Source organism: Heloderma suspectum, chromosome 2, assembly GCF_057233095.1.
Source record: "Heloderma suspectum isolate Gila_16-S chromosome 2, 16-S_ref, whole genome shotgun sequence".
NCBI classification, from domain to species: Eukaryota; Metazoa; Chordata; class Lepidosauria; order Squamata; family Helodermatidae; genus Heloderma; species Heloderma suspectum.
The window spans coordinates 192,973,547-192,997,160 of record NC_139459.1 but is presented as its reverse complement, the minus strand read 5'-3'; the positions used below and the strand labels follow the sequence as shown (position 1 = coordinate 192,997,160).

At 45.9% G+C, this 23,614-nt stretch overlaps 1 protein-coding gene across 1 annotated transcript; it reads left to right on the top strand.

The window, feature by feature from the left end:
- Positions 1-4,059: 4,059 nt before the first annotated feature.
- On the top strand, positions 4,060-17,316 carry MIP (major intrinsic protein of lens fiber). Its single transcript, XM_084837114.1, has 4 exons — positions 4,060-4,610; positions 10,492-10,656; positions 11,223-11,303; positions 16,800-17,316. Exons 1-4 carry the CDS (start codon positions 4,251-4,253, stop codon positions 16,983-16,985), a joined length of 792 nt encoding a protein of 263 aa, XP_084693240.1. The 5' UTR covers positions 4,060-4,250; the 3' UTR covers positions 16,986-17,316.
- Positions 17,317-23,614: the final 6,298 nt, after the last annotated feature.

Below are 23,614 nucleotides of genomic sequence, written 5' to 3'. Positions count from 1 at the left end.
CTGGGATAAGGTAACGTGTGTGTGTGTGTGTTCAAATTCACAAAGGGCTACTGTAGAACCCGGGAATGTGAATGAATGAATGCATGGTTTCAGATGAAAAGCATTATCAGAACTGGAGGGAACCCCTTTGCAGTGGCACATTAGACAGTATAAATTAGGCATAGCAACTGGTCAAATGTGTCTGATACTTCAGTCCTAAGCACATGACGTGCAAATAAAGGCAGGTTCTCATGGCTGTTTTCAACATGCTGAAGTCAACACAGCTTGTGTTTTTCCCCCATACAGATTTACACATCTTGAATCAAGCTTTTGAATGGTCCTGATCTCAGCACAGCACAACTTGGTCTAACCTGCTTTTTGGAAACTTTCTGTCTTTCTGTCTGTCTTTCTTTCTTTCTTTCTTTCTTTCTTTCTTTCTTTCTTGACTTGGATTCCTGCATTGAGCAGGGGGTTGGACTCGATGGTCTTATAGGCCCCTTCCAACCCTGCTATTCTATGATATCTGTCTGTCTGTCTGTCTTTCTTCTTTCTCTCTCTCTCTCTCTCTCTCTTTCTTTCTTTTTTCCTTCTTCTAATCAGGGTTGAACGATTAAGGCAGTTTCAAGATGTACAAATCCACTGAGAAGAAAATGTCCAATGATATCCATAGAAATTCATCAGTATTGCTTTTGACTTGCTAATTGTGTATTTGAAGAGCAATCCTATACTTCAGTTTTGCTTGCTGTGCACGTGTGTGCACGCGTGCGAAGAGATACACCTCCGCTTTGTTGGTGGAATGGCCTCTGTAGCCTATGCATGCTCAGTCCAGGAAGGGAGGGGAAAAACACCACCAGAAAAGAACAGACATGGCTTCAATGCCCCTGGAAATACCAACATAGCCTACTCTGCCAACAATGTTGCCAACATACCATGCAGACATGGAGGCAGCCACATGTGTGGCTGAGCTGGGGATATGTTTGTCATGTCTCCTTACCCTCAACAGACAAGAAATGCAGAGGCATCAATAGTAGCCACAGGCATAGCCAAGGGAGCCCTGTGGTGTTGTCTGTTGAAGCAGGAACAAACACACTCAGGAGGTTGCTGATTTGAATCCCCTCATGGAAAGACATTTCACCTTCCCACAAAGGATGAGAGCCATGATAAAACCAGGCAGCAGCAACCAGTAAGGGAATGCTGTGGGGCAGTCTGTCAAGCAGCCACAAATGTGTTCTGGAGGTCATTGGTTCAAATTCACATACAAGAAGTCCCCCCCGCCCCCATTTCCCAGTAGCTTGGTTTATTGAAAAAGGGATCATCAGCAGAGTTCTGGAGACACATGAACGCACCCCATCCCCCAGTATTGGTCAGGAAAGTCCAGGATAACGGCGGGGGATAAGGGCAGAGGGAAGCAGGCAAGGAGCACACAGCTCTCAAACCTCAAAAATCTTACCAAGGGAATGCCTTTCCCCCCACCAGCTAGAAACCACGCAGGAATATACTTCTGCCCCTCCCCCTTATGGCTGTGAAGGACTGAGACTAGAGTGAGGGGAGCCAAATACATGCACGTCAATACAAAAGCGGGAGGCACAACGTAAGTGCAGGAGGCTGTAGCTTACATGCCACGGGAAACCATTTGCCGCATAGCGGAATAGGGGGGACCTACACACTACCACAGCCACCATACTGGTCCTGAGTTTGGTGTTGGGGCCTAACCAACACATTAGGTGGGACACACGGTGATGGGATGTGCATTCAGGATGCTGAAGATGCCTTTCTGGTGACTCCTCCACATCGGTGCATCTGAGGTGCTCTTCCGATGTATTGTCTGTGGTGGCAGCATATCTTGCATTCTGCTGGCGTGGCGGGGGTTCTGTTGACTCCGATAGCCCCTCAGTATATCTTCAGTATAGAATTGCACCTTCAATCAGTTAGAAATAAATATGACACTATCTCAATAAAGATCTTTTTAGAATACTTAAAAAAGAGGCAACCTTTTTGGTTGATTAGGTAACACATCCAAATATTTTGTTGCTTGGAAAATCATCTCAAATTCATCGCTTGAACGTGCACAAAGTTTGGGGTGCATTTTAGCCAAGCTAGGTGTTTTAGCTTCAATGGGAGGGTTATATATGTGTTTAAATGGTCTCCTGCTGAAATCAATGGGATTTAAAAATGCTTAAGTTTTGATGGATTATGCCCATTATTTATAACAGTACCATGGCATTAGCCTATAAAGAGGTTAATTCAGTTTAAAAGTCCAGTTTTAAATATATGAGTCAGTTCAAAGAATAATGATTTCAGTCATAGCTAAAATTCAGATCAGAGGTGGGCAGATTTCAGGCTTGTGGGGTCTACTTTGTTTCTTACTACAACTCTGAGATCCATCAGCAGGAGCCTGGTGCAAAAGACACACTTAGAATTAAAGAATTCGGAGCCTAGGAATTTGTTTTGAGTACCAGAACTGAATGGCGCTCACAGTCCTTTCAGACAAAAATCCATTCCTAGTTACTCCCACGCTTTCTTCATTTCAGCAGTATAATTTGGGGAGTGGAGAGGAATCATTTTGTTGTTGCTGTTGTTAAAAAATTGGGAGTCAGACGTACTTGCCAACCTACCACAAGACCCACAGATCTACCAGGAGATCCAGATTTCCCTTCTGCCCTGACATGGATCATACCCACCTTCCAAGGAGCGTCTCTTTCTGCAATAGAATGTTCCAGGATTCCTGTTGTGGGGAGAAAAGAACTCAGGTTGGTTGCAGTCATCTGAAGGCCATTGCCTTGCTAAGAAAAAAGGGTGTGATGTAATCAAATCAGGGGTATCGGCCATCACAGTCGATTGGAAATCTCCAGCACAAAAGCTCCAACCCCCTTTACTTGGAAATAAGTCCCGTAGCTTTCAATAACAATTAGAGCTGCGTCTCAAGTTGCAGTTTTAACAGATAACATGTTACAGGCTCATGTTGTGTAAGTGCTAAAACAGCAGTGCTTGAAGCATATACACATGCCTTATTAGTCTTGCATACACTGTAGAAATGCATGGAGGCTGTTGACTCCAATTGACCCTAGAGCATTTCCATAGTGTGAGGAAACACACAAAAGACACATTATGCGTAATAAAGGATTTTTTTAAGCAGGTACACAGCAGAGATCTGCAACTATCTGTTAAAATCGCCATGTGTACAATGTACATCCTGGGTTGGATACAGATGGGACAAGTCTGTCATGACTAAGTTAGGTCCCATTTACTGCAGTGGATCTGCTCTAAACATGACTAAGTCTGAATCCAACCCGATGTGTTTACTAGAATGAAGTTACTAGCCTCTCTCTTACCAGTTAGATTTGCTTATCAGCCTGCCTTTCCATTGTTGAACCAACGCTACAAGGCCTAAGCATGACCTCCTCCCTAACAGCATATTCCTCAGAGTTAGGATTGCTTGGGCAACTTGAGGAGGGCTAGGGGTGCCAGGGTTGGCTGAAAGTGCATGGCTTGCATTCTGAACCATATTTGAGTGCCTGCACATCTATAACTCATTAGCCACACTGTCCACGATGATAGCACTCATGCATTGGAGCAGCTCCCTCCCTCCTGCATTCTGCCCAGAATGTTGGCTGCAGTGCAGACAGACGGCATCTGTCTTGAATTCCTTGCCTGGGGAAGGATAATGGCATGGCATACAGAGGAGCTTTGGAGGCATTTCCACAAGGCCATGGGACAGTTTGCCACTTGTGGAAGTCCCTTTTTGAAATTGTCCTAGGACGGGGAGCAGGGCAGATGCCTTCCTCCACACCAAGGAGCACCGCAAATACTGACACTCCAGAGAACACTCACAAATCTGTTCCCCCCTGTTATGCGAAAGCATACTTGTTGAGAATAATGATTGATTCTTCCCCTGCAGTTGCTAACAAGAAACCCCCATAATGAAGCCTCTTAGCTGAGAGATGGGTGACCCTAGGGGAAAGGGGGAAAGTGGAAATACAGGCAAGGCTTGGCTTATTAGGGATCAAAGTTCTGATGGCAGGATTTGGGAACTTCCTTGCACCCAGAGCCTTTATAAGGGCCATCACAGATTCCTCAGCCAGGCAGTGAAGAGTTACAAGACCCCAGTCAGACAGAGTTCCCACCTCCTGGGCTGGGCTGGGCTAGGGAGCCTTATAAAGCTCCCAGCTGCAGCAGAAAGCGGTGGGCTTAGGTGGTGGGGGGAGCAGCAGTGAGCTTGAAGATCGTCCTGCTGCCACTGCACGCCACCCTCTCATGCCTCCCGCCTCATCATGTGGGAGGCACGCTCATCCTCCTTTTGGAGGGCTGTCTTTGCCGAGTTCTTTGGCACCATGTTCTATGTCTTTTTCGGCCTGGGAGCCTCACTGCGCTGGGTCATCGGCCCCCTTAACGTTCTCCAGGTGGCCCTGGCCTTCGGTTTGGTGGCAGCCACCATGGTGCAGTCTCTAGGCCACGTGAGCGGAGCTCACATCAATCCAGCTGTCACAGTGGCCTTCCTGCTGGGGTCTCAGCTCTCCCTCTTCCGTGCTGTCTTCTACGTGGTTGCCCAGATGTTCGGAGGAGTGGCTGGCGCCGCTGTGCTTTACGGAGTCACGCCAGCAGCGCTGCGGGGTAACCTGGCACTCAACACGGTAAACTGGAACATGCAAAACTGCCTGGGAGCGTGTTTGAGGAGGGTGACATCCTTAGAGCTAGGAACAGATAGTATTGCTATGTGTGAGGGGTCCACTAAAGGGCAATACAGGCTGGCTTTTAAAATCTGAATTATTAGGGACAATTCCAGGAGTGCTGGAAGAAGGAGAGTGTTTTTTAGCATCCCATGTAAGGAGGCCTCTTTAATTTCAAGATCTAGGAGAGCAGAGTTACTACCTAGGGTCTGGGGTGAGGATCTATATGCTTTCATAAGAAATGCAAATGATTTCTGTCTCAGCTATTCTCTTGGACTGAGAGCTAGTTTATCAACATGAATTTGGGTTCATCAGTGAGGGAGAGCCAGATTGCACGGAACAGTCTTTGCCTGCCTATGTCTATGTGTACTTCGAGAGAAGAGAGGGAGAGTACAAAGGAACACGGGAGGATTTGATAAGAATTACAGAGTGTCTGCTGGACAGGATGATGAGTGACAGAAAAGGAGGGAGAGACACGCAGAGAAAGGTGCTTGCGAGAAGGGGGAGGAAAGTCAGGGGGGGCTGCGGGGTATCCAAGGCATTTTGTGTGAGATCATTGTGGTACTAGTTCTATTACTTTGAATCAACAGATGTACAGATAGGGCTAATGTAAATCAATCCAACTGACATCTGAAAGAAAGGCTCCTGTTGTATTTATTGCAGGAACCTTGCCTCTAAAGGTGCAATCCTATGCATATTTAGAAAGAAAAAAGTCTTTTTCTTTCTAAACATGCATACAATTGTGCCCTAAAGGGGTTTTCACACATGCAGCTGACAAGCGCCTTTGAGGCTTCTTGCCTGCTGGTTTTGCCATGTGTGAGAACACTGCCATTGTCAGACGGAATGTGGAAGAGCAATCCTGTAGCCAGCGGAGGTTTTACATTTACATCATAGATTGATTTAGGAAGCATCCCCATTAACCTTTTCAGTACAAAAATGCCCCTCATCTCTTGATGAAAGCCCAACCGCTGATGTAAAGCAGTGGACGCTGGTGGGTCTGATTTTGGTGATGCTATCAATCCATTCTGGGTTTCGGTCAGAGCCAGCCAGAACTTGGGGGGCTGTCCAGGGTGCTGAAACTATTTTGGAGATAGGGTTCAGCACCTTGGATGGCTTCTTTGGAGTTCTGGATGGTTCTGGCTGGAGCCCGGAGTGGATTCACAGCCCTACCAAGATTGGGGCCACCAGCCTCCACTGTTGTAAAATAAGCATACATGATACACATTGGGACAAAAAATCCTAACCAGATATCTACTGATGGGATCTGAACCAGCGGTAATTAACCTGGAAAGAGATCTTGCGGTTGTAACGGATAGCATAATGAAAATGTCAACTCACTGTGCACTGGAGATGAAAAAGCCAGGCAAATGCCAAGCTAGGCAGTATTAGGAAAATGACTGAAAATAGAATGATAGCAAGTGTCATAAATCAATGACACTTGATCAATGACATAAATCAGTGTTGCTGCACTTGTAATACTGTGCACGGGCCTGGTGAAACTAACTCCAAAAGATATCAAGAAGATGCAGAACAGGACATCCAACATTATCAAGGGATTGGAGCACTTGCCCTATGAGGAAAGGCTCTAAGCATCTGAGGCTTTTTAGTGTAGAAAAAGACGACTCAGGGATTAAAGGTTTATAAAATCATCTGTGATGTGTAAAAAGTAGATGAAGATACTTTTTCTTCCTGTCTCATACCATTAGAACTCAGGTTCACCCAATGACATTGATTTCCAGCCGATTCAGGACTGCACTTAATGGAAAAACTCGTTCTCTGTATAATAAAGACAACATCCAGGGAAGTGTCTATTATAGCAGATAAACAATAGAGTCCTACAGTGCCTTACAGTGCCTATATTAACAGTGCAACCTTATAATGCCTACTTGAAAATAAGTCCCATTGAATTCAACTGAATATAGCAGTGCAGCCTTATTGTGGCATACGTTTTTCTAGGCAAGATTCTACTTCATGTGCTACAGAAGGGGTATCGAACCTCTTACAGTGCAAAGGCCGCATTCAGTTTTGGAGAAGCTCTCTGGGGCCACATTCCAGTGCTGGGAAGGGCCAAAGGCAAGAGGGGAGGGGCCAAATTATCAATATATTTTAGCGTGAAGCTCAGGAGGGGATGTAGTTCAATGTGACAGAGCACATGATTTGCATGCAATAGGTCCCAGGTTCGATCCCTAGCTTCTCCAGGTAGGGCAAGGAAAGAATCCTGCCTGAAACCCTGGAGAGCCGCTGCCAGTCAGTGTCGACAGTACTGGGCTAGATGGGCCAGTGGTCTGACCCAGTATAAGGTAGCTTCCTATGTTCCTATGTGGTGGCCTGCTTTATAGTTCTGTCTCTGTTTCAAGACCAGGGGTGTGACTTAACTTCTAGATAGGATGTCTTACAGATTCTAGTTAACGAACAGCACACTCCTGAATACGTTAAGCTTGCATAGGACTGCAGCCTAAAGGCTTCACAATATTTTGAAAAATGAAACAGAAAGCCACCTGTCATGAATACCTCCTCTGGTTTCATGGGCTGGGTGGTAGTTCCTCTGACACCTGTTCTGAACTATGCACTCAGCCACATATGCTCTGATGCCTCAGTTCATTCTACTAACTCATCAGAATGCCATTTAGGGAAGCAAGCCACATTTACTAGGAGTTACAGTTTTGTGTAATAATACCTGACTTTTCATCTTATGGATTGACTGCAGTTACCAAAGGTGCTGGCAATGAAGCAACTGACCATAGCTCCCCCCCTCCCCCTGAGTTGGGATCTCAATATGATGGGATTATTTTTCTAGTGTAACCACTTTAGGGTGGCCATATGCCCTCTTTTATTTGAAAGCCTCCTCTATTTCAGGGATAGGAACCATGGTGCCCATGGGCACCAATGCACCCCTGGACACCTTTCTTGGTGCCTGCCAAAGTGCTCTACCCCTCCCACTTTAAAACAACAACACATTTTCTTACTGGCAGCTAGGATTGCTGTGAAATAGGTTTCTGTTGGTGTTGGAAACTGTGGGTTCAAAGCAGTTGTTTAGTGTGTTGGGGCTCAGACCCAAACATCTGCCTTGTACTCAGCCTTTTGGGCAGGTGACTTGTCCTTTTCCAAGCCTCCTGTGGCAGCCATTTTGTGCTGGTGCCCATGACAAGTTCTCAAATTGCCAGATGTGCCCACAGCCCAAAAGGTTTGCCTGCCCCTGTTCTATTTGATGGGCTGTCCAGCCCAAGTCCAGTTTAAAGACAAAGAAGCATAAGAAGAGAGAGCAGAGCCTTGACCATCATCAGCTAGCACCTACACAGCAGACTGAGCATTCAGACAGGTGACCTGCTCGTAGCCTTCCCCACTGTGGTGGGATGTATTGTATTTCTATTTAAATTGTTATAAGCATGTCTAAATTTGCATATATATATTAGCATACACATTTATACAAATCTGTGCCCTCTTTTGTCCTCTTTTTAAGTGATGCATACATGGCCATCCTACTATCCATAGAAAGGCAGGGTTTGTAGAAACAAACTTTAGACATGCCCACTGGTACAGGAGGGATATGTATCATTAGGTAGGAAGCACAACAATGCTTATAGCGATAAAGGAGAAACACAGCTTTTCAGCTGAGCTGGAAAGCCTTTGAATTAGACAGGTTGAATCTGCAAATCCTGCATTTGAGCTGCATATTTTAAATATTCAAATGTCAGTTATCTGGGTGAACATTCTAATTTTCAAGGGATGAGGAATGTATTTTGAAAATTTGAATTCCATCACAGGTTGAGTGGATTCAAATTTTCTAAATCAGTTTTCCATCAGTGTGCCTTAGAATCCCTCTCCTTACCTTAGTTCAGATGTCATGTTTCCACATTTGAGGAGTTGGTTTGATACCAAATGTCAGATCTGTGGGTATGCCTGTTGATGGATCTTAGAATCCCTTGGAAGCATGTCATGACACCCACACAGTCCTGTTCCAGACCAGTGGGGTTGCCTATGCTCACACTTCCCTCAGAAACAATGTTGGGGCTATTCTAGCCATTCTTAAGGATTTGGGCTGTATCATACACTAATATGTGTCATACACTGTACTAGCGTTTGACTTCTTCAGTTTGGGAGATGTTCAATTCAGGATAGTTGTGCTGAAGATTGGGACAGCTGAGCCAAAGAAATAAAGACCTATTCTGCCTTAATTCCTTAATGGAGAAAGGTGTATAGCCAGTTTGGGCTTCTAAATAAAGAAGTGAAAGAAACCAGTATAGAGAAGACCAAGAAAGATAGTAACCAGTCTGGGGATACAAGATTTACATTGTCTAGGATTATGATCAAAATAAGGGTGGGTACAAACATAAAATCAGAGCAGAAGCCTCTGTGTTTTCCACTAGCTTGAGCCTGGCTTCCTCCTACTTCTAATATGAAAAAGGCTGATGCACATTCCCAGCAATTCTAATGTTGATACAGTCTTAATCTGGGCATGTCATTTTAAGGGGGCAGTGTAGTGTAGTGGTTGGACTAGGACCTGGGTTCAAATCTTCATTCAGCCATGAAGCTCACAAGGTGACCATGGTGAGGGGGATGGAGACCAAGTCCTGTGGGAAAAGGTTGAAGGAGTTGGGTGTGTTTGGCCTGGAGAAGAGATTATTAAGAGGGGATATGACAGCAGTCTTCAAATATCTGAAGGGCTGCCACATAGATGATGCAGCAAATGTATTGTCTGTTGCTCATAGGGTTCAAATTATAAGGAAAGGGATTTCAATTAATATTAAGAAGAGCTTCCTGATGGTATGAGCTGTTCAAGAGTGGGTCAGATTGCCTCAGAAGGTGGTGGACTCTCCTTCGTCAGAGATTTTTAAGCACTTATCTGTTGCAGCAGCAAATTTCCTGCATTGGCAGTGGGGAGGATTAGATGGCCTTTGTGGTCCCTTCCAACTCTAAAACGTTGCAATTCTACATTCACTTCCTACTTGTGTCACACAGCAGTCTGAATTGCATAGGCTGAGCTCTGTTGGGGTAGAAAGTGGATCCTGCTTTTTGGTGGGAATAGGGAAGGCAAACTATATGGCTTTTGGGGGTCCCCAAACTGAATTATTCTATGGAAATATGGATTTGCCTAGGGTGCCTAAAGACAAGTTAGTATGATTCATATAGTCCATGAAGATTAAAGGCTCATTCATCAATTTTAATTGAGTGAATTAGTTTCATAAATTAGATGAAATTTAATAGATGGGAGGTCTAAAGTGGTAAGACAATGTCATGACTTGAGCCTCTGGTGGATCTGTTCTTGGGGATTGCCAAGTGGGGTTTCACTCACCACTCACCTGTGGCTAAAGGAGACCACCCACACCGTGAGAGAGACTCTTTACACCAATAGGCCGGAGCAAGTCAGGTGATACTCCCTGACAGGCTTTCTTATTGGTCTAAGGATCCCAGGGATTCTACTCCTGGCTACAGGCATCCTGGTGTTGTTGTTTTTACCTTCTGGCTTTTCCTCCCCCCCCCCCGCCCCACTCCCTTACCCCACTCCCTTACCCCACTGCCTTACCCCGCTCTACCTCTGCCTTGCCCAGCCTCTAATGTGACTAGAGCCAAGTCTAGCAGACAGTGGCCACCTATTAAATGCTTTACCAAAATCTCCACATCCAAATTTGGTTTAGCTTCATAAACATCTGCTATGCATGGGATAGGTGCAATTAATGCTGCCTTCAATACGGAGCGTTGACAAGCAAGGCGAACCTCTCTGGGCACAATGTCAGTAACTCTGTTGTACTATTTTGAGAGGTCAGACGAGTAGGGGATGAAAGGAGGCATTGGCTTCTGTCATTCCCTCACAGTTCTATCCTTTTCTGTGTCTTCTTGGCTGCAGATGCATCCCAGTTTAAATGTAGGCCAAGCTACCGTTGTGGAGATCTTCTTGACCCTACAGTTTGTCCTCTGCATCTTCGCCACCTATGACGAGAGACGGAATGGGCGCATGGGATCTGTGGCACTAGCTGTGGGCTTCTCCCTCACACTTGGACACCTCTTTGGGGTAATGACTCAGTGTGTGAGAAGCACAGATGTGGTACCAGCTATAAGACAAGGAAGGGCGGGGCTAAACAGTCTCCGTCCTGACCGCCCTCATTCTACCTTGCTTGTAGGATCAGCCCCATGCAGCACTGCCTGCTCCATACTTACCACCAGCCTACTTGGTTATTCTTCCATCTGTTTGCAACACAAGAAATAATTTCAGCTCCTTTGCTGTAGAGGTCCCTGGAGCAGGCATTTGGAACCTGTAAAACAACATCAAAATGATTTCCAGCTTGCGTCTCGGGGTGGCCCCTAGCTGGGAGTAAAACTAGAGAAGTGGTGTGAAAACACTCATAGAATGAATTATGGCTGCCAACCAAAGTGTCTACAGTCCCTCCATGTGGCTGCAGTTTTGCAGGGCTGTGACAACCTATGAGAGTGTTCTGAATTGAGAGGGCTAGACTATTTCATAGGAATCCCAGCAATCCTTTAGGAAGGGCTTTGGACTGGCTTGAGGTTTAGGGACATGTGGATGGCCTGAGATACAGGGAGAAACAGTTTCTCCATCCTAACCCTACTCTCTTGCAGATGTACTACACAGGAGCTGGCATGAATCCCGCCCGGTCCTTCGCCCCTGCTGTCATCACCCGCAACTTCACCAACCACTGGGTAAGGAGACGGTTTCTAGGGGTAAGAAAGTAGGCTGACATGACCGGGTGTGTACCAGCATATCAAGCCAAGGGTTGTGGAGAAAGCTCCAGGCTGACTAAGCCTGCACCCACAAAGGCTCTAGTCCATACCTTCTGGGACAGCCCCCTCCCCGCCCCCAGAACACCAAGGACACCCATCTGCCATTGTGGCCCCACTCATCCAGGCAGTGCTGGGCAGGACAGCTTGCAGGTCTCTCTGTAGATGCAAAGTTCAGATTGGGCATGAGGGTGAAATGATTGGGTCCGCTTCAGGGGAGTGCTTGTGTCAATGGTGATATGCAGGGCCAGTCCTAGGATAAATAGTGCCCTGGGCGAGGAGTGCCTTTGGTGCTCCCCCCTCCCCCACAGTCAGTTTTGCAGGGCCACCCAGAGGATTTATGGGCCCTGGTGCAGGTGTGATGCCCATCAAGAATGACATTGCTCAAAACCTTGATCCCTCAGCCACTGTGCTTCAGTTTGCACAAGCCAAAATTCGAAAAGCCACATTCGGTGCAGTGGCAGTCCACTGTGCAGCACACCAGAACTATCACAGGTTATACTTATTTAAAAAAATTGTTTTGTAGCAGTTCCTATCTTTTGGTAAGTATCCTTTATTTTAGAATATCCACTATTTCATCTTTAAACATAATAAAGAATAATTATAAATATAAAAAGGTATCCAGCTGGCCTCTTAAAGCTTACAGCATTATTTTATTATTATTATTTATATAGCGCTTATAGCATTTACGGTATTTGAAGTGCTAAATGCTCAGTAACGTTGCTGCAAAGTCAAGTTGTGTTCCACTAATTTTACCTAGCGCAAATGACATCAAAGTGGACATTTAAAAAGAAACATACTTTGAAGCTAATTGAAGGAAGGTCATTTTTGTAGTTAGTACCCAAACAACCTGTAGAACCTTGAAAACAAGCTTATGGACACTTGCTTTTTGCCATCCTAGTTCACTGCAGACAGTACATTAAAAAAAACAAAGCCACTGAGCTCATCTTGGCAACCCCTCAGCTCAGCACCCCAGGCAACCACCCAGCTCGCCCTCCCGTAAGGCCAGCCCTGGTGATATGGAAGCACCCTATACATCTGTGTTACCCCAGATAGAAGATGATACTAGCAGAAGATTCCCATATTGGTAGGATAACATGGTCTGACAGGAGAGCAGAGCTGCTAACATTTGAACAGAGCTTCTGACATTTAAAAGTAGAATAAACAAAGCCATGAACTGCCTGTTCTAGCTCTGTATTGACTCTGTACCAGATATTTTTCCTAGTATATGTGCCAGGACAGCCTAGAATAGCTGGTATAGCCCTTACCAAGTCCTGGGTGATATCCTCCGCAATGTCTATCCCTTCAAGGTTTCCCTTGAAATGTCAGGATGGAACATTTACTGGCAAGTAATTCCTGTATATCTCCTTACACACGTGAACTGCACACACATGAAGAGGGGCACATAAACATAAGACAAGGCGGGGCATACTGAAAAGACAAGACAAGAAAAGCAAAAAGCAAAAGCAAACAGTATTGGTACAAACACTGCCTAGGATGAGGACAGACAGTAATATCTTAAGAGAGCTGAGAGGCATTTGACAGAGGCTTTATGCGTACGCCTGCCCCATTGTCACCTCTGAACAAACAGTTGTTACGGATTTTGGAAACAATGACCCAGTTTGCACAACACAACAACCGACGGTTGTTTGCCATCATGTGCGAATCAGGAACTCTGGCTTGTCTCTCCCCTGACAAGCCAGAGTGGGAACCCACAGCCAGAGGAGAGACAAACCAGAGTTCCTGGTTTGCAGTCGTGGCAAACAGCTCAGGGAATGAGTGTCGCTGGGTTCTTTAGCCGCTCCCACTTGCAGTGGTAGCGATCGGGCAGCATGCACCAGCACACATCGCACAAGACAACATCTCATGCGACATGTGAACCAGGCCAATTTTTTAAAACCTGCAAAATATGTTTAGAAGTGGGAAGATTGTGCACACCACAAGATAGTGACCATTCTTTTAAACTACCTTCACCACTCTGGCTGCTTCCAGATGAGTCTTTTATTGGACCTACCTCATTCATGGAATTTTACAGGGGGTCCAGACATCATCATCTTCCACTCATAACCTCCTATGCTTTTCTACCACTTCTTCCCTCTTTTCTCTTGCCGAAGAAAATCTGTTATGGAGAAAAAGTCAGAATAGCTACACAATGCCTTCTAATTGGTAGTGCTTAGGGGCCCTCTGGCTGGAAATGGCATGCTCTGAAAAAAGTGTCCCCAGTCTTAGGGTGCTCCCAACAAGGCTTTTATTGTGCAGTTGCCTCATTCACAGAATTTTTCGGTGGAGGGGCCTGTGTGTGGCCAGACAACGATGTTTTCCCACTGCTTTTCCTGTCTTTTTTCTTTCCACAAAAAATCCATTGAGGAAAAGACGGAATAGCTGCGCCGTGCCTTTTGACTGGTAGCGCTAGGAGCCCTCAGATCTAGAAGCACGCTTAGTGCAGAATGTGGGAATAGACCCTAGTTTCCACACTGGCCTTTTTCTCTGGAATTGCCATCCTTTTTTCACTCCCCTGGAGAATCCAGGGGATGCCATTGTTAGCCCATTGTATCCCAGTGTTTTTTTGTGTGTTGTCCTTTGTGCTTTTTAAGTTTTGATTCTTGGTGACTTTCGGTAATAAAATGCAATGACAAGCGCCGGCCTATCTAGTGTAGACAACAAAGTGTTATTGAGGTTTTTAAGTGCTCCTTTGCTGACAATTAAAACACTTCCTGATTTCTGGTTCAGCCTGTTTTAATTGCTTCTTGGTCAGTGCAGGTGGTGGACTAATAATGGATATCTATTTGTTGCCCTTTCAACAGCCTCTCTTAATTTGTCAATTTCTGTTCAGGGGTGGAGGCTGGGCTTTGATTGCTAATTTCCTTTGATTATTTGTTTTTCTTTTCATTTTTATAGGGAAATAGTGCTATTCCACTACTGAAATCTGCAGTTTAATTGCACTTTTAGCTAGTTGTGGAAAAGCAAAGCCTCAGCAGCACTAAAAGGGCTCTAGTGTGGAAACAACCTGAGTTGGTAGAATTCTGGACTTTACCACTACGGACTGCATGGGGTCCAGGCATGAGAACATATTTTTGGCTACTCCCCAGTGTAAAAGGCTCTCTTTTATGTAGTAAACTAGCACAGCAGGGAGTGCGCTAAACTTATAAGAACATAAGAATATAAGAAGAGCCCTGCTGCATCAGACCAAGGGTCCATCTAGTCCAGCATTCTGTTCACACAGTGGCCAACTGCTGCCCATGGGAAACCCACAACCAGGACATGAGTGCAACAGCACCCTCCTGCCCATTTCCCCCAACATCTGGTGTACATAGGTATACTGCTTCTGGCACTGGAGGCAGCATATAGCCATCAGGACTAGTAGCCATTGATAGCCTTATCCTCCATGAATTTGCCTAACCCCTTTTTAAATCCATCCAAATTGGTGGCCATCACCATGTCTTGTGGTAGCCAATTCCATCATTTACCTACATGCTGTGTGACGAAGTCCTTCCTTTTATCTGTCCTGAATCTCCCACCAATCAGCTTCATGGGATGACCCTAGGCCCTAGTATTATAAGAGAGGGAGAAAAATGTCTCCCTGTCTACCTTCTCCACACCATGCGTAATTTTGCACACCTCCTCATGTCTCCCCTTACTCACTTTTTCTCCAAGCTAAACAATCCCAGCTATGTCACCTTCCCTCACAGGGGAGTTGCTCCAGCTCCTTGATCATTCTAGTTGCCCTTTTCTGCACTTTTTCCAACTCTATATCTTTTTTAGTGCACAGTATTGCAAGTGTCGTCGCACTATAGATGTGATAAGGGTGGTATGATATTGGCAATTTTATTCTCAATTTCTTCCTAATTATGCCTAGCATGGAGTTTGTCTTTTCACAGCTGCCACACATCGGTTTGCCATTTTCATCGAGCCGTCCACCGCAACACCAAGATCTCTTTCAGTCACCATTAACTCCGATCCCATCAGCTTATACTTTATTTATTTATTTATTTATTTCATTTCTATACCGCCCAATAGCCAAAGCTCTCTGGGCGGTTCACAAAAATTAAATCCAAGCAACACACAATAAATCAATTTAAAATATATAGAACATTAAAACCACAATATAACAATACAACCACAATAAAACCTAGCAGCAGTGCAGGAGTTTAAAATACAGATTTAAAACAGCAAAGATAAAAATTTAGAAAGCTAAAATGCTAAAATGCCTGGGAAAATAAAAAGGTCTTCACCTGGCGCCGAAAGGAATACAATGTAGGCGCCAGGCGGACCTCACTAGGGAGCTCATTCCAGAGCCGGGGTGCCACAGCAGAAAAAGCCCTCCTCCTAGTAGCCACCCGCCTCACTTCCTTTGGCAGGGGCTCACGGAGAAGGGCCGCTGATGATGACCTTAAGGTCCGGGCAGGCACATATGGGAGGAGGCGATCCTTCAGGTAACCTGGCCCCAAGCCGTTAAGGGCTTGGAATGTTAACACCAGCACTTTGAATCGGGCCTGGAAATGGACTTGAAGCTGGGATTTTTTGCCCCAACATGCATCACTCTACACTTGCCTACATTGAACCTCATTTGCAATTTTGATGCCCATTCTCCCAGTTTGGAGAGACCCTTATCTCTCTGCTGTTCTAGTTGCTTTTACACACAATCCTCCTGCAGTCTGAAGTGGTCCCAGCGATGGCCCAAGACATTTTGCTGACTGAGACAAAGGACAAGGTGGTGCTCCTCCCATTTCCATGCAGAGACACTGACTACATTGGCAGTTGAATCTGACCCCAGTGTGGCAGCATCTTCCACTGCACTTGAGGGCAGCAGGCAGGCAACATGGCACACAAAGCCCTACCATCCAACACCATGTTTCCACTTTCCGCCACCCAGCATCTGCTACCCGAGGTGGCCGCCTCATTCTGCTTAATAATAGGGCAGCCCTGAATGTTGCCACCTCCAAACTTCCCCAACTTATTCTACCACCTTTTTAACATAAGCTGAAAGACAGCCTGAAGTTTTTCTGCAATGTTATTTCCAAGCCCCTCATATCTCATTGCTTCCGTTTTCCATGAGTTTTTCTACACGAGGCATTTACTATGCATTCATGATTCCTTGCTCATGGTTGTTTGTGGGTTCTTTAGACTTAAGTCATGATCCTCCAGTTTCACTTTTTTTTTAAGAGCACTCTTCCAGGTTTTTTCTAGAGTGGGGGAAATGCGGTATTATTTCTGAAAGCAGAAGGTATTTTACTACTTGTGTGATTGCAATATTCCACTATAGCATAGTGCCACCTAGAGATTATGTAGTGGAAAGGCAGGAAAGGAAAAACTCTGTGTATTGCTCAGATCTCAATTCTGCAATGAAACCAAAAGTAGAGACAGTAATTAACAGCTTCATGTAGAAAAGCTCCATGTGTTTTTTCTTCTCCTTTTTAGGTGTATTGGGTTGGACCAATCATTGGCGGTGTGATAGGTGGCTTCGTATACGACTTCATCCTCTTCCCCCGGATGCGTGGCATCTCAGAGCGCCTGTCTATCCTCAAAGGTGACCAGCTGGCTGAAACTAGTGGTCCCCCAGAGCCTCCTGAGGAACCTGTTGAGCTGAAGACGCAAGCACTATAAACAGTGGCCTTAGGGTAACAATACCATAGCACACAATCACACCCCTTCTCTGGGGAGAGAGGGGGCAGAAACAACTGGCCCAGTATACAGACTGTTATTGCTCCTGGCCAGTAGGAAGTGGTGTCTTAGGAGACACAGATCCAAAGGGACAGTTTGTTATCCAGTCTCTCTGTCTCTCTCTTAAAAAACAGCAACAACACCCTGGGACAATAAAATGGGAAGAGTGGGTGGGATGGGCAGCGGAGGGGAATGACGTCATTGCCTGATTTTTAAACAATTTATTTTGCGGTGAGAAATCTTGGAAACAGTTCTATGGAAAAAGTTGTCAGAGAATAATTCTGCCTGATCTTCTCCTTTTAATTCCTGCAAAACTCCAAAGTTGCCTCTGTGTGTGTAATTACACGTGTGGAGTCCTTGCCAGTTAGGTGCTGGGGGTGTGTGTGTAAAGGAAGACTTTGGACATCAGCATCTGTATTCCCTTGACATCTCTCCAATTACGTCCCCTGCTGCATCTCACTGCTCTACAGACTGCTCATGAGTTGTGTTCTGCTGCTAACTTTGCTGGAGGAGGTTTGTCCAAAGTGCAGGACTGAAAGACCAAATCCAACTCCTTCATGCTTTGTCACTGGCCTCTTTCATCTTCCCTCTGATCCTAATAATCTGGCCCCAGCTCCATCTCTGTGGGCTATGTGAGCATGATATAAAGGCTTAGCTCAAGAGGGTTTGAGGACTGGATGGTGGGGAGCAGTGGTAAAAAGGACATATGCCCCTTTCCTTTCCACTCCCAGTGCACAGCTTCCTCGGAAGAGGAGGAGGAGTTGTGTACAGGTAACCAACTAATGGTGATGGAAAGGGTGAAGGGAAGAGAACCTGTTTCCATGTGGCAGAGTGAGTGTATTTGCATGCATGCATATGAGCGTAAATGTGCCCATGTGCAAAAGAATTGCTGGGGAAGGGAGCAAGGCCAACATCCGCACATCAACATGGCCAGCTGCTGATGCCTGCCTTGGGACATCCTGAAAAATAATACTTTTCCTGGCCCAGGATTCTGAGCGGCATGAGGTAGCTGGCTCTAGCCGCCATTTTAATTTTCCACAGTGCCCCTGATGTTTTATCACTCTGGGGCATTGTGGGACATTAAAATGGCGATTTGATGACCCAGCCACCTGGCACTGCTGCTGCCACTGCTGCCAGCTTCTGCCACCAAGTAAGCCTAACCAGGTCCACTGATGGAGAAGCAGGCCCATGACTGCGCATTTTGCCCAGGGCCCCCTCAGACCTGGAGCTGACCCTGGGGAAGAGGGAATCATGCATAGGTAAAGGCCTGAGCTTCACCCAGGGACCATTTTAAAACTGACATGTGGCCTCAGCCAGAAAAGAAAAGTGTTCCAAGTGCTTGATGTATTGACTGGAGTTAGGAATTAAAACACCAGTGGCTCTAACTCAACTGGGATGATTACAGCAGGAGCCAGAGTGATCCTGGGATATAAAATTCCTGAGCTCAGCAATAAACTATTTTTAATTTCTAAAGTTTACACCCAGCACATGCAATGCCAGTCAGCATTCCCAGGGAGGTTTACAAACAAAACAAAAGTAGAGGCTCACAAAATAATGATGAAAGTTAAGAGCAGGGTTCACTGTTTAGGAACTGGAAGATAAGACTGGTGGAGATAGCGCTTCTATCTGGCAGGTAAGTGTAGTATTTGGAGCTCAAATCCACTCCTGGATTTTATTTCCTTCTTTTCTGTGCAACCTCAATGATAGATTGGTGGAAGTATCCAGGGCCAAGCTTATGTTGTGTGGGGCCATAGGCCCAGGACTTGTGAGGCCTCCCCCCCCCCTCCCGCGCTCCCCACCCCACATGACTTGGCCGGAGGTTCAGTGAAACTGAGTAGGGCTGGTGTCAGGCTTGAGTGGGCCCTGGTCATAGTGCTGCCATCCCAAAAGTGCCACTGCCACACTAGGCATGCATATTTGGGGAGTGATTGATAGCTCCATGGCTGACCCTATCTGCCATTGCTGCTAGTGGTGGCAGACACTAGCAGGCAGCAAAGCCAGGTAGGGGGTCCGATGGTGGCAAGGCTGCAGGCAGGGTAGAATCATAGAATAGTGATAGAATAGTAGGATCGGAAGGGGCCTATAAGACCATCAAGTCCAACCCTGATTTCAGCCCTGGCGGGGATGCTGGTGCTGGGCCTGGTGCTGATGCCAGCCCTAGGCTTTCTGTGGCAGGCAGCTGGGGCTGGCCATTTCCCACTGTTTTAAATTGCCCACAATGCCCTGGCGTGATGCTACATTGGGAATTTGGGGCATTGTGGGGAATTTAAAATGGCAGCCGGGGACCCACCAGTGTGTATATATGTGGGGGAGGTGGGGACACCTTGCCAAAGAACCCTTGAACAGTGAGGCAGCATTAAAACCAAGCCAAGTTCCTGGGAAACGAATAGTTCCTCAACCCTTATTAAAGGTATGTATTTACAGGTTTAATCCTGCCTTTTCATCCGATGGTGCTGTTTCATTTCCCTCACACTGTCTCTAATAATCTGGCCCAGTGCTCCAGATTTTAGGCATCTTTTAGGCAGACCTAAACCTTCCAGCTTCTTTTCAACAGACATATTTGAATTTGGCCTAATGTGAAATGAAACTATCCTATTTCCTTCCCCTTCCTATGGTGAATTGTTGGCTCAAGTGGGGGGGGGGGGGCTCGGGGAGGGAGGCAGCAGTTGAGGGCAGGGCTGAGGAGCAGCAACTTGTCTTAATACCATACAAAGAGTTCATTGCTGAGGTGGTATTTGAACCAGGACCATCCAAGCTCCTACTCTCAGCCACTACATTGCATAAAATCCATGAGCTGCATCTAGCCCACCACCATGTCTCCTCTGACACCCCCCTCCACTGCTGCTTCCACGTGGCTACTCAAGTCAGCCATTCCAGGTGTGGGCAAAAGGCATTCTGCAGGCCGTATGTTGCCTACTTCTGGTTCTAAGTAACACCGATCGTCCTGGGATCATTGATCTCCAAGCCATGACGGAGGGAGGGCTCTCCACCATGTACTCTGCCATCGCTCTACCTAGCACTGAGGCTTGATCCTTGAGGGCAAACCTTGAGTGGGTGGCAGACCTGACCAATTGGCTGCAAGGCAGACATGATGTTGAGGAAGCCACATCCATTCCACCTCTCTCCTGTCAGCTAGTTGGTGCGAGCTCTTTTAAACTGCAAGGCCTGAGGCAGCTGTCTGCATTGAGGCTCAGGCTCGTTCCAGAAATCCAGATCCAGAGGTAGCTTGTGAAGCTCTGGAGGCCAGAACTTCATGCTGCTACCTCAGGCTCCTCCACACTCAGCAGTGTGTGACATCATTTCACATCCCTTTCTCCGTCTACTACAGAGACTGCATGGGAATGGCTATTTTCACCTTGCCTTGCTTCAGGTATCCCCTAGGGCAGCCTTCCCCAATCTGCCCCCTCCCCAGATGTGTTGGTTTGCAACTTCCATCATCCCCAGCCAGCATGGCTGGTTGACTACATGGCTGTCTACAGCCAGACCTGTTTAACTTCAGCAAGGATGCCTAATCCTTTACTTTTACATAAGAACTGATCAAAACTCTGCAAAGTGTGGGGAACTCATGGGATCTGTCTGCTCTTTGTGGCAGGCAGAATTGTCTACCTGCTCCAAAGCTGAGCAAAACGTGCAACTTCCCTCCCACTCTCCTGAGTCCTCTAGCATGTTCAGAGGACCTGGCGGGGATGATTTCTTACACCATGCCAGTCTCCCCTCCCCAAGTTCTCTAGCATGCTCCCAGGTAAGTGTGTACAGCGGGGGTGGGCAACTTGTTGCTCTCCAGATGTTTTTGCCTACAACTTCCATCATCCCTCACCATTGGCTATGCTGGCTAGGGCTGATAGGAGTTGCAAGCCAAAACATCTGGAGGGCCACAAGTTGCCCACCCCTGGTGTATAGGATTGCAGCCATGAAACTTCCATGTTCAGAGAGGCAGCATATCTCTGCATGCCAGCTTTTTTTTGGAGGGAATGCAGGGTGCTGTCTTTATGCTCTGCTTTGTAGGCTTCGCAGAAGCTTCTGGCTGATGTATGTTGAAAACATAATGCTGGACTAGATGGACCCTTTGTCTGATCCAGCAGGTTTCTTCTCACCTTATGGGACTAGATGGAGCTCTTTATCTCTAAGGGGGAGACAATACGCAAGACAGATTGGTCTGTCTACGAGGTAGACAATTCCAAAAGGAACTGTGCTGTATGAAGCCTGTACTGGAAGGTTTGAGGGAAAGACCTACTGGAGTGAGAGCTGGTGACTGATGATTTCAAAAAAGAAAAGGGGGAGCAGGAATGGTGAGCAGTGGGGTTGCAGATGTTTCCCTCTGAAGTGATGTTTGGAGCATGCTTATGTTTTATGCAGTGTTGATATATCTAGGGGTAGATCCTTTTTTTCAGATATACTGGTGTGAATTGATTTTAGTGTCTCTCTCTACCACAACTGCTATAGTATAAACTGGTGTGAATTCACATCCCATCAATGGAGTCAACCTGGAGTCAATCCATTGAGGTCCATGGGATTATATTGATCATCAGTCCACATGGGTTATAAACCAACATCAACAGGATGAAATCACATGATTACAGAACCTCTCCATTACAATAGATTCACTTCATTAGGGTCAATAGAGGTACATCTATTGAATCTGGAGTCACTTGACAGCAAAAAGGGGCTGCAACTGGTGCCAATGGAACTGAAACCGGCGTCACTGAGATGAAGCCAGTGGTAAAACAAGACCAGTGACCTCTCCTCCAAAACCAACAGGTTGACACTAAAGGCAATGGAATGACACCAGAGATCACCCCATTCGCTTTCCTGGATTTACATTGAAATCAAAAACTGACCTATCCAGATTATTTGCTGTGCATGAGATGCCAATAATTTATTTGTTGTTCCTAGCTTTTATATTTTCCTGCTGGATGGCAGCAGGATGAGTCATATTTTTCAATGAACAGATTAACTTTCTCTTTCACAGGTATAAAGAACTTCTTTAGTTTTGTGTTGGAATTGATTGATTGATTTAATTGAAAGCTGTAATTTATTTTTGGTAATAGCTCTGCATCAGGGAACTCTAGCAACTTGACGTGATTACAAGGATGCTTTTACAGCAAGGATGAAATAGGCTTCAAGATGCATAGTACATGAAAGAAAAAGAACTCTGGGTTGTATGTACTCAGGCCTCAGCCACAGAAGTCCCTACCTGTCCAAGGAATAAATGCCACTTGCCTATTGGACTTTTCGATACAGAGATTTAGGCTGCAGTACTAAACACACTTGGGGGCAAGCCCCACTGAACATAGTGGAACTCACTTCCAAAATAAACATGCATTAGATTGCACTATTAGAGATATATAGGGCACGGAAAAGGAAGGCTGTGCAATCCTATCAGAGTTACCTGGGAATGAGCCCCACTGAGTTCATTGGGGCTGTTTGCACAACATGACAGCTCACTGTGGGTTATTCAACCCACGGTGAGGCTGTGGTGCACGTGGGTACCATTTTGAATATGCAACTCCCGCTTGGGGGTTGTGTCATGTGAACCCGGCAAGCATGGGTTATGTGAGGGTTAAACAATGGTCTGTTTTAGGGTAATGTGAGGGTGGTTTAATCCTAGCATAACCTGCGCTCACCAGGTTCACATGACAAAACAACCTCCAAGCAGGGTTTGCATATTCAAAATGGCGCCTGCAGGTGCTGCAGCTCATCCAAACCTGGTCAATGGGACTTTCTTCTGGGTAGACATATATAGCATTGTGCTGCAAGTCCGTCAATGGCTATGTGCCACCTCTAGATTTCAGAGGCAGTATGCTTCACAGTAGCAGTTGCAAGAGCTAGAGAGGATTCTTGCCTTCATATCCTGCTTGTGGGCTTCCCAGAGCTTTTGGGTTGGCCACTGTATGTTCTGCTAAATGAGCTTTTGGTCTTATCCAGCAGGGCTCTTCATAATATTTAGGATGGGAAAGTCAGTCTTTTTCTAGCTTCAGAAGTGGAGTCAAGATCAATTTTTACAATTGATGTGAAGTTTATGTCTCAGTCTGCACTGTGTGAATGTTGATAATAAGATGTGAAAGGGAGCCACAATAAATTGAGTATACATTCATGTCAAGGTAGGTTTTTCATTTGCTTGAAACACTTAAGCAATGCAAAACATGAAACATTGGTTCCAACTCTGAGACTGAGCAACCCAGTCTGTAAAATGTTGACTGGGTAAAAACAGCTAACACTTTGACAAGAAGCATCAGCTTTTCCTTTCTTCTACATCCAAGTAGAAACTCTTCGAAACACTGCCATCAGTCTATTGTATTGTGACTTGAGATGGTTTCCCGGGCTGCATAATTCCTGAAATTAAGGATTAAAAAGCAATAACCAAAGGAATGGGAAAGGTGTGCTTTTCTCAGTGTTCTGCTTTCCATATTATTTCAAAGGCACCCAAAGTCTTTGCTTATTGGCATTGCAAAGTTCCATCCACCTCCGTGTGTCTCATGTCTGGAGAACAGGCCAAAGACAGGATGTCCCTTACAGGTATGCATGAGCAGTATCCTCATGTTTACCACCATGCTGCTGCTGCTCTGGAAGTT